The 11,747-nt window shown below is 30.3% G+C and overlaps 1 protein-coding gene across 1 annotated transcript; it reads right to left on the bottom strand.

The window, feature by feature from the left end:
• Window positions 1-249: 249 nt before the first annotated feature.
• Window positions 250-8,643, bottom strand: LOC125838422 (uncharacterized). The gene is made up of 7 exons (XM_049517482.1): window positions 8,146-8,643; window positions 7,969-8,055; window positions 7,136-7,420; window positions 6,114-6,284; window positions 5,937-5,990; window positions 1,414-1,560; window positions 250-759 (listed from the first exon to the last, which is right to left on the bottom strand). Exons 1-7 carry the CDS (start codon window positions 8,326-8,328, stop codon window positions 382-384), a joined length of 1,305 nt encoding a protein of 434 aa, XP_049373439.1. The 5' UTR covers window positions 8,329-8,643; the 3' UTR covers window positions 250-381.
• Between the last annotated feature and the right edge of the window lie 3,104 nt (window positions 8,644-11,747).

Here is an 11,747-nt window from a genome sequence, read left to right as displayed (position 1 = left end):
TGACTCAATCCTCTATAAAGTCAAACCAGACAAATCTTTAACAATCTTAAAAATTATATATAAAAGACCAACTGATCAAATGATAATTAATAAAAAAAACAAATTGATACATTTAATAAGATTCAAAGACATGATCACAAATTTTGTACTAGTAGCCATTCCAACTAAAATATTTGCCATTTCCTTGCCCTGTTTAATGCTATTTGTCTTATTTAACTAATACATACATTTTCCCCCTCAAACAAAACATAGACACAAGAAGAAAAACAATGTGTAATTAATCAGCATAAACAAAGTTGGAAATAGCATTAAAAGATGTAAATAAAAATAATAAAGAACAAATTGGTGATAACTAGCTAGAGACTTTGCCTCATCATCATATTAGTTGCATTGTGGATTTCTACCAGGTCCACCATAATAGAAATGTGTACCCCATTCACTGCTATAAGCATTTTTTATGTTATAGCAATTTGTGTTCTCAGCCAAGATTGATATATCTTGGGCTGAACTTAGGCTGTTATCAGAGTCCACAATTTCAAGATTTCTGAAGTAACTTGCTTTTCTAAATCCATCATCACCAAAATGGCCCGAGCCCATTTGTGTAGACGTATGTTCTCCGTTGGCCCGTGAATTTACTATCTCTCCTCCCCACTCCACCATTGTAGCACGCTCCGCCAAGTGTGTAAATAACTCAGCCGGCCAATAACCTACTAGTGTGTTGTCACCAAACACCATCCACCAATTCCCTAGCTTTGGATCCTATACATATATACACAAAAACAATAACACATTACATATTGGACAAATATACATAATCTATATTATATGCTGTATACACAAATATACATATTATCTGTTGTATACACAAATATACATAATCAAGATATAAATTTTGTACATTTTGACTAGGGTTTGTAATTAATTTCGGTCAACGGGCCAACAATAAATAAAAACTAATGAAAATGGAAACTTGCTTTCTTTCTTCGTTTTGGTTTCCCACTCAGTGTTCGAGAGCCCGACTATTTCATATTCGCATAGCGTCGGATCCCATTTGGGGGAAAGCGCTTCTTACCAATGATTTTTTCATATCAGGGCTCGAAAGACCATTGATTAAGGAAGGAGCAGTCTCATTCATTGCATCACATCCTTTGACGATAACTAGATTTCTTTCGTCATTGTGGTACACAACAAAAATCAACTTTTCACTAAAAGTACTTTTTTGAAAAATACCTTTTAAAATAAGTTGAATTTAGAAGTTTGGTCAAATAAACTATAAACTAAATGTCTAAATACACTACTATGGTAAAGAATTACTTACATATTGTTATTTATAAGGGTGTAGATTAGTATTCCATTTTCTAGATTAAGTTTAGCTAAAAATGCAAAAATGAGAGAAGGGAATTAAGAAGGGACCTTCCAAATGAGTATAGTAACATCATATTGACTTCCCTCAACAGAAGAAACAGGAGAAATGGCAGCACCAATGGCTATTCTGCTATTTGTTTGGACAAATCCTGAACATAATAGGTTGTAACATCCTGTTGCTTGATAGGAATCACTCTGTTCATATTACAAAAAAAATAAAAATACATATTGTCACACATTAGACTTTTAAATATAGACATAGTTTAAGTGGTATGTGTTTTCACAGAACAAATAAAGTTCTTGAAGCGTAAAACTTCAGATTGTAGGATGTTTCCACTACATAAGAAAAAATTGGAATTCGATCTTGGAAATAAGAGGGAGAGAAGAAAGCGAGACTCCATCCATATCTCTACTAGTGGTTTTTCTTTCATTCAATCATTACTTGTTTGACAGCTTAAACTAGGCTCCACTTTAGAGATAGGTTTTTGAAGAGAAAGCGAAAAAAGGAAGTTCCTTGACCTGATTCTCTATTCAATTCCACAATCAACTTCACAAATTGAATATCTTATATAATTAATTTAAGGTTCCAGAAAGAAAGGCAAAGTTATCATCAAGATCCACATGTTAATGACATTAAATTGTAACACAACCATGTGAAACATTTTTTATAGTTCAAAATTAACTGAACTTTTCAATGTTTAGGAATAATTTTAGAATTTTTTTCTATTTTTACCTTTCATTTGAATTTCTTGTGCGATGAGTTCAAGAAACTTTAATTGCTTATTTTGTATTTATTGAGAATATCATTAACTAATAAAAGTGTGTTCTCTATAACAGCTTAAGTTTTTAGATGAGATGATCACACATTTTATTATAATCAATTTTTAGTTATTCTAAAGAGTAATTTAATAATAATTAAAAAGGGTAAAACTGAAAAATAAGATCTAATTAATATCTTAATATTTTTTTCTTAAAGGGTATGCAATACCCCAACAATTCACTTATTTTGAAATGGAGGAAGTACTATCAGTTCAATTTCAGTTCAATTTTACTTGTTCACAATGGACTTTGCACTCCTCTTAGAAAAAATATTCCCTCCATTTCAAAATAAGTGAATTGTTGGGGTATTACACACCCTTTAAGAAAAAAATTATTAAGACATTAATTACACATTACTTTTCATTTTTACCATTTTTATTCATTGTCAAATTACTCCTTAGTCATTGATTATGATAACTATTCCTAATACTTCAAAGAAATTAAATTTTCTTGAAGTTATCACATAGAAAATTCAAATGAAAGGTAAAATTGGAATAAAATTCTAAAATTATTCTTGAAGGTTGAATAATTAAGTTAATTTGAACTATAAAAATAATTAACGATTTTCACTTATTTTGAAAATATGGAAGAAGTACTATATATGATCATGGTTTGATTATATTCCCTTTTTCCCTAATTACTTGTTCACTTTTTCTTTTTTAGTTGTCCCTAATTACTTGTCCATTTTGACAAATCAAGAAAGGACAAAAATATTTTACCTATTATACCCTCAATTAATTATTTTGAAAAAGGTAGAACTTCTTGAAAATTTTAAGTTTTTAATTCATACACTTCATAATTAATAGAGATAAAATGGTAAACTTACTATGTCAATTATTATTTTTTTAATAAATGTGTTAATTCAAAAATAGACAAGTAACTATGGACAAGCGACTACTACCTCATCACTTTTTCATTTGTGTTTACTGTGGCTGTCATCGTTAATGTTCAACATCTTTATGATGAGAAAGTATTAAATATTTAGCACGCATTGCGCCAGAAAAGATGGTTCAAATTTTTATGAATGGGGCTTTTCAATGTAGTTAATGTTATTTATTAGTGCAATAAATAACATAACAATATAGGGAGGCTGTGGTTAAGGAAATTCAAAGAATGTGGATACAAAAGGATGATGACTACAAAACACTAGAATCATTATAAGATAATGACACATAAAATAAAATAACTATTTAATGCCTAGAGATGATATAAACATAAATAAGGGTAAGATAGTTAAAACTTTTCCTAATTAATACTTCTTCTATTTTGAAATAGTTGTTAAGTTCAATTTAACTCATTTTTAAAGCTAAATTAATTCAATATTTTAAAATTAAGATTCAGATCTTCATCTTCTAAGAAGTAGTATAAAATGCACTTTTCTCATATATCAATATGATTAAAAAGGTACATCTTAAAATATTAGTCAAATTTTATATTGTTTAATTGTGATAAATATTTTAAAATGAAAGGAGCATATATTTCATTTGATAGGGAAGGAGTATTTCCTCTTCATTTCCAAGAGAGATTCCTTGGTCTACATGTACAAATAATTTTCCTTGGAGTATAATAAGGAAAAGTTTGGTTTAAAAATTGCAAGTCATTTTCCTTGGACCACATAGCATTTACACCAATCTAGCTATGGGAAGTGAGTAGTCATGTTTAATGTGCTCTTTAAATGTTTGACTCTTAACAAGTCATGTGCCACTATGCCTCCTCCATGCATCCATCCTCTTTTCTCTTATTCACTTTATATTATTTCCATTTGAGTTTTTGACCATTGAATTCAATCACTTTAATAATTCCTCTTTCTTTCCATACCCTGTCCTCCACCTTTTCCTAATAATTAGTTGGACATATGTAAAAGGTATTTCTCAGATCATTTCAATGGAGTTGAATTATAACAGTATTATTTTATCTATTTTATTTAATTCCTAGGTATTTTGACTATTTTATTTAAAAAGAATGTCTATTTATGTTATGACAACTCTTTAATTCCAACTTTTAACATGACATGTTTAAAATCACAAAATTATATGTCATTTTGATATATTTTACATATCTTTAATTTATTATCACAAGATCAAAATTATTTACTTTCTTAAACTCAAATACACAATATCTAATCAAAATAAAACTCAATATCAAATCAAAATATCAAATATTATTTTTATGTTAAATTTCTAAAATGTTACTCCCTCCATTCCATATTAACTTAAGCTTTGAGCCCTTTTCCATTTTTCAAATTAACTTAAGTTTTCAATCTTCAAGACTAATTTTAAAATATTCTTCCAATTTTACCCTTTAAGTTAGTATTGGAATTAGTTATTATAATTAATGGTTAGTTATTTTTGACAGTAATTAATAAGCGTAAAAATGAAAAATTATGTTCAATTTATGTCCTAACCTACTTTTCTTAAAGGGTATGAAACACCTCAAAGCTTAAGTTAATATGGAATGGAGGGAGTTCTTATTTTTAAATAATTTTATTTTTTGTTAAAACGATATTTATTAGCAAGGAGTTGACCACGTACATTGAGATCTAGATAGTTGATTAAGAAATCATGAAATCAGAGAAGTGATTAGTTTAATTAATTTTTTCCAGCTACCCTCTTGCACGTCCTTAATTAATTTAATTATATATTTCCTCTTTATGTGCTAAGGTTGAGATTACAATTTTAGAATTGGAAGCTTCGAGTTACGTAATAAAAAAAAAGAGAAAATCCAAAGTGGGACATAATTTATTAGGTAGACAATTACTTCCAAAGCACGAAACTCCTCAAATAAACAAAGTTGGGAAGTTTCCATTGACCCAATGAAAAAGTTGACTTTCAACTTATCCCTTTTTGATTCCCATACAAAAATGTTAAGGCCTCGATCACAAAATGAGTTAGTTTGACTAAATATAAAATTAACGATAGAAAGATAGATTTTTAAAATTTATAATTTAAAATAAGTCATAGATATTTTATGTGACTAGAAATCATATCATTAAGAGCAAGAAAGTATATAGGTGCCAACTCCCATTCTTCCCTTTCAAAACTACTTTCACCGTCCAACTTTACTTATCTACTATACTAAAAATAGTTGTCCAACAAACCTTGTTCAGTTTGAAAAACTAAGAGATAATTTATCCTTTTATATTTATTTTACCCTTGTTATTAAATACTCCACTACTCAATAGGAAAATTTTATACTAGTACATTCTTCAAAACATTAAATTTAATATTTGCAAATAATAATATAATAATATTATCTTTATTATTTATTATTTCTTAATGTGTGTATCAAATGACAATTATTTTTTAACAGAGAAAGTTATAAATTTGTAAAAAGACTACGAAATTAAATCTCCCTAAATAAACTGAGATAGTACCACTAAATAAAGAAGCTAACATAAATGACTCTTAGGTATGAAAGTCCGTGCCCCAAAGCATTGCATTTATTTAATAGAGGTTCTTTCCAAAACATTTATAATCGTTTTATATCCCTTTTAGCTATAGGTATTATTCTCACTTTTGAATTTGATGTGGCATTATTATTTATTAAGGTCGTATATGATAATATTTGTACTTAGTAGTATACTAATTAATGTACTCCCATGAAACGTTATGCTACGATCTACATATAATTTATCTTTCTCAAATTTTATTAATAGAGGCTTTATACTGAGTATTTTATTATTATACGTAAAAATAAAATTAGTGATATAAATTAAATAAAAATAAGAATAAATGAAGGAAGAGAAAGCTAACCGTCCAATATGTAAATAATCTAGGTCTGCTGTCACCATACAGCTCCGGACTAACCTGACTAGTAGAAGAATCAAAGCTTTACAAATTTGAAATATATAAAAAATAAAAAGCTAATTAAACGTAAATAATTATATAAAATAAAAGATTAAAAACTATAATTTAATGGTTTAGTCGTACCTGCCAGCCAGCTTCGATGCTATTAAGATCCGACCCGTCAAAAGATCCAGATAAAACCCAAATCTGAGATAGACTAAACTCGTTCACCACTTCGATTGATGGTTCCCACACGTTTATTGTTGCTTTTGCACCATATATCTCTTCAGACCCTCCTGTGTATGCTATTGCGTGCTATAATACATACAATATTTTATTTTAGACCATTCATTCGTTCATTCATATATGTTAATTAAAAATGTCATAATTAACATATATAACTCCTATTTATGAGCTATAATATAATTAAGTAGATAGCACACACTCTACCTAAATTACAATAAATAACCTTAAATTACTAGTCATACATATTTCAGTTTCACTAACTTGGGACATTTACGCCTTACAACTACCACTAGTAATGACTTTAATGAATTATCTACCCAACATATATATGTACTGCATTCTTCTTTAATGTAACACGGCTTCTATAATCATATCTTCTTCAAATTACACCTACAATAAATTCCTACTATATTTTTTTTAAAGACTACACAATCCTTAATTATATATAGAGTTTTTAAAAAAATATATAAACAAGATATTATATTAGTACAGCTAATATGCATCATTACATAGGAGTGGCGGATTTGCTTGTCTCCTATTATATTGTTTGGGGGAGGGGCATTACTAATAGATACTGGCCGTTTCAACCTAACAAAACGAGTTCCGGCCTTGTCTGATTCAATTTCATTTATTTCTAGGTGTCTTTTTTTTAGATCTTCTTCTATTTTTTTGATGTGATAGACAAAATTACTTTGATATTTAGATCTTTCAACTCATTTTTCTTGATATGATAACAAGATGACTTTGACAATTGCATACTCATTAATAAAGATGAGACATAATTAACTGAGTAAATATTTAATAAAGAGAGATTTATATCGTAAATATAGTTTAGGTTAAAGTAGACAAAATTCTTTTATAAGTATTTTTCTTTATGTGAAACGACAAATAATTGGAGACAGAGGCAAAAAGTTACATACCTCATGTCCATTGCCACTAACAACATCAGGAGCATCAACACGACGAGCAATAGGCAATCCATGTCGTTTTTTCTTACCAAAATCATACAATGACTTTGCTCTAAGCACATCATGAACCTCACTCCGCCTTATCGGAACAGTGCCTGCAGGGCACCGCGTTCCGTTCTGGTGCCATAATTGCCAATCTACCACTGCACTTTTGCTATTGTTACTTACGACGTCTCTACTCATCATCGCGTCTGTTTTCACTGACGTTTTCAGTTTTGGAATCTCTGGTGGAATCTTCTGTAATTACATTGCAATGATTTAGAAGTTAATAATCTGTTTTCATTAATGATGATTTAATAACTTGTTGCTTGTGAGTAAAAGAAAAGAAAAGAAAAATTAAAGTGAAAGTAAGGGTGGTTGGTAGTTCAAATCCTAATATTATCATTATTATTGCGCCACATCTTTTTGGGTTTGTTTGTTTAAAAAAAAAAAAAAAAAAACTTTTTATAGACTCATTACAAATGTTATTTCAATTATACGATATTTTTTCTTTATAAAGTTATTTTCTTTTATTCAGAGCTTATAGAAGATCATTACCAATTAAAACTCGTGACAAAATAATATGAGATATAAATAATTTGTTATGTGACTATTTGCAACCGTTCTTTAGAAAAACACCGTTAATTCCAAAGGAATAAACATGTAGTTGGTTCGTGATCGTACTACACTATAAATGAGCTAGCAACAAATTCCATAAAGAAGGAGGAGGTAGGGGGTTGCAACTTGCAATATTTAATTTATCTCATCAGCACAAAAGGCGAAAAAAAGAAGAAAGTAGTCCATACCTGAATCTTGTGATTCTTGAGCAAAGGATGATCGAAAGCTGGTTGTTTTCTTTTATGAACACAATCTATGATATCTCCATCCGGGCTCTATTAATTTCATTTTCGTTAAAAGAAAGACGTAACGAAATGTTTTGATAAATACAACATAATTAAAATGGACATTGATAATATATGTACCTGAATAGTGAAGAGAGGAGGCTTGTTGATTCTATCCAAATGCCTTTGAATCCTTTCAAGTCTCATATTGCTAACTTGTTTATACTTTGTGTAGTTCAAATTATGTGATTCACACATAACAAAGAACAAACACAAAACCAGGAGTAGTAGAAAACTTTGATCTTTCTTCTTAATTCTAACCATATTTCATTCAGTGCCAAAGAAAAGGAAAGAGAAAAAAAGAAAAGAAAGAAACTAGACCACCATTACTAGAAAGAAAAAGAACTCCTTTAAACGCATAAATGTAGTAAATGCATAGGAAAAGAGGTGGTTGAGATTCATGATGATTGAGAGGAGAGCAGCAACATATAAATAAAAATGGACAGTCAAAACATTGTTTTTACAATGATGAAAAAGGGAGTTAATATATGGGGCAGAAAAATAGAGTAATAAAACCTATCTGTCTTCTCAACAATCCCCACTTTCTTTTATTATTACACCTTACTTAATCTCTCCTTCAATATTTCTATCTGCCTCTCTGCCCACCATACAATCTTCACCATTAATACTCACTTTCCTTCTTCCACCCTTTTAATTTGCTTTCTTAAATCATTTCTTTATTTTAGAATGAAACTACTTGCGCCCTCCGTCCCTTTTTATATGAGTTAGTTTAACCTGATATGAAGTTTAAGAAACAAAGAAAGATTTTTGAAATTTCTATGACTAAATCATTTCATTAATAATAAAATAAACATTTTAAAATTAAAATATTACTTAGAAATGTGTCATTTTTTTAGAACATATTAAAAAAAAGTGAGTCATATAAACTGAGATCAAGAGGGTATATACTTAGTTAATATATTCCGTACCATTTTCAAAGTGTAGCGTGTGATTCTTTTTCTTTATTCTATTAGATCTCCAAATTAGCCTGCACAAATCGTGTTGACTTTCGAATTAAAAAGTTTGGTGAGAAGAAGCTGACTTGTATGAAAAATAAATAAATTGTGGAGCTATATATATATATATATATAAATAAAGGAATTGAAAGTGCTAGGATTAGGGGTGTTAAATGAGCGGGTTATAGGATGACATTAAAATGGGTTGAACTAAAAATAGGATTTGACCATGACTCATATAAATTTACTTTAGACTAAACTAATCTAAGAGCCGGGTTAGATCATGACCCTCTTAATCTAAGTAATATTGACATACTAATGTAATTTTTAAAGAAAATAAGACCAAATTTGCTAGAAAAAAAGGCACAAAATAATAGACATGAGGCCCGACTATTGGAAATCGGGACAAGAGACCCGATCCGGGAAGAGAACACTAACCCCGTCTACCAACTATTGACTGACCCCGACTCGAGATCTGAGACCTAATCCTGATTTGGGACTCGAGACCCTACCCCAACCTAAGACTTAGCCCCCGACCCCGACTTAAGGCCTAGTTACTAGGACAAGAGACCTGACCTAGGAAGAGAGAGAGAGTCGACCTAGGACTCGAGACCCAACCTTGATTGATGACTTCTAATTCGACCCCAACCCTAAACATGTGGCCCGGCCCGCGACACGAGATTGACCTAAGACTTGACCCGATAAGAGAGAATTGACCTAGGAAGAGAGAGTCTACCTAGGACTCGAGACCCAACCTTGATTGTCAACTTCTAGCTCAACCCCAACCCGAAACATGCTCCCTAGCCCGCGACATGAGACTGACCTAAGACTTGACCCGATAAGAGAGAGTTAACCCTGAGTACCGATTATTAACCGAACCCATCCCGAGATATGAGACTTGACCCCCCGACCCAAGACATGATCCCAACCGAACGCCCCGGCCTAATACAAAACCTAATTCAGGATTTGGGACTCAAGACTGATCCCATCCTGAGACCTGACCCCCAACTCAAGACTTAAGACCGACCTTAATTGCTGACTTTTGACCGACTCCAACCTGAGACGTGCCCCTACCCAAGACTTGAGACCCAACCTTGATTGCCGACTTCCATCCCGACTCCAACCTGAGACCTACGCCCTGCCCGAGACATGAGACTAACTTGAGACTTGAACGTTGACCCGAGAGATGAACCAAGATCCAAACCTGAGTTAGAATCTAACCTTGATCCTTGACCCATGATTTGAGTCTTGACCCTGATTCGAGACCTCCCAACCTTGACTTGGGATCCTCGATTTGAAATTTGAGATTCGATCCTATTGAATGGATAAAAAATACTTGGGCAAAACCTCTGATTTTGTAAAGATAAAAAAAAAATTTGAAATTGAGAATTAAATTGGATTAAGTTGACAATAATTTTAAAATGGATAATATTTTATTGAATTAAACATTATTCAATTTTAAATTATCTTATGTTAGCCCAATTCATAAAAATCTGAATGGATTGGTCAGATCATTTGTTTTTGGGATCAATTCGACACCCCTACTAAGCTAGGATAATGTTATTAGTGATGTAAACACGTTATTAATAAAATGATTTTGACATTACAACTGTAAGTGTTGTAATAATAGTTTTAAAGTTAAGTTTGGTAGGAGGGAGAGAGATACATTTTTGGTTAAATCTGTAATTTATTTGCCGTCTATACTTGCGAATTAAGCTGGTAGTGGTTAGACTTCACTTTTTTTTATATTATATTAACTAGTAAAATTACCCGCGCCTCGTGCGGAAATTTATAAAACAATACTTAAAATCTATCAGTCATTAAAGCTAAAACACAATACTATTTTACGTAGTAACGAACATTAATAGTGTAAAGGAAAATAAAAATTATAACATCTTATCATTTACCTAATAACATAAGTTTATTAATGACTGTAAAAAAACATACCAGGATCTGTAACAATAAAATAAAATAGACAGGAAAAAATCGGGTCCACTGAATGCACAATGTCCCCTTATGGAAATTATTCACCTCTAGTGTAGTGTGAACAAATGTTTATTGTGCCTTAACGAAAAGGTCACAACTACTTGGAAAAGTTGCAACCCTTCGGAAATGTCATAACCTTTCATAAAAGTCACAACTTTGCATAAAAGTCACAACTTTTCATAAAAGTCTCAACTGTTCATAAAAGTCACAAATTTACATAAAAGTCACAACTTTTCATAAACGTCACAACTGTTCATAAAAGTCACAATTTTTCATAAAAGTCACAACTTTTCATGAAAGTCACAACTTTACGTAAAAGTCACAACTTTTCATGAAAGGAGAAGGATAGTTTTGGAAATAAATAAATTAAAAGAGAATCTTGATTTGTGGTGGCGCCACATAAGCAGGCCTAGGGTTCTTATATATATATATATATATATATATATATATATATATATATATATATATATATATATATATATATATATATATATGATATAAATAATAAATGAATATTGAACGTAATTCCTTTGTTTTTTTAGTTGTCATGTATACTAAAAATATTTGTTTCAAAATAATTGTCAATTTAAACAATCAAGAAAGAATTAATTATCTTTTTCAACTTTGCCCTTAACATTACATATATAGATAAAAATTAAAGAATTAATAAGAGATATATTGATCAAACAAATTTTTTTTATTAATTTTTACTTAAAAACTGTGTCAAATCTTATCATGACA

Source organism: Solanum verrucosum, unplaced genomic scaffold, assembly GCF_900185275.1.
Source record: "Solanum verrucosum unplaced genomic scaffold, falcon-dt-bn FXZP01000150.1, whole genome shotgun sequence".
Taxonomy (NCBI): Eukaryota; Viridiplantae; Streptophyta; class Magnoliopsida; order Solanales; family Solanaceae; genus Solanum; species Solanum verrucosum.
This window is presented reverse-complemented; position numbering and strand designations above follow the sequence as displayed.

Bases quoted from the DNA above. Each gene is read 5' to 3' on its own strand.
- LOC125838422 (XM_049517482.1), bottom strand. From the start codon at position 8,328: ATGGTTAGAATTAAGAAGAAAGATCAAAGTTTTCTACTACTCCTGGTT. The intron at 1,561-5,936 runs GTTAGCTTTCTC...TAATATGAACAG, and splicing joins GATTATTTACATATTGGACG to AGTGATTCCTATCAAGCAAC. The intron at 760-1,413 runs GTCCCTTCTTAA...ATATATGTATAG, and splicing joins TTACTATACTCATTTGGAAG to GATCCAAAGCTAGGGAATTG.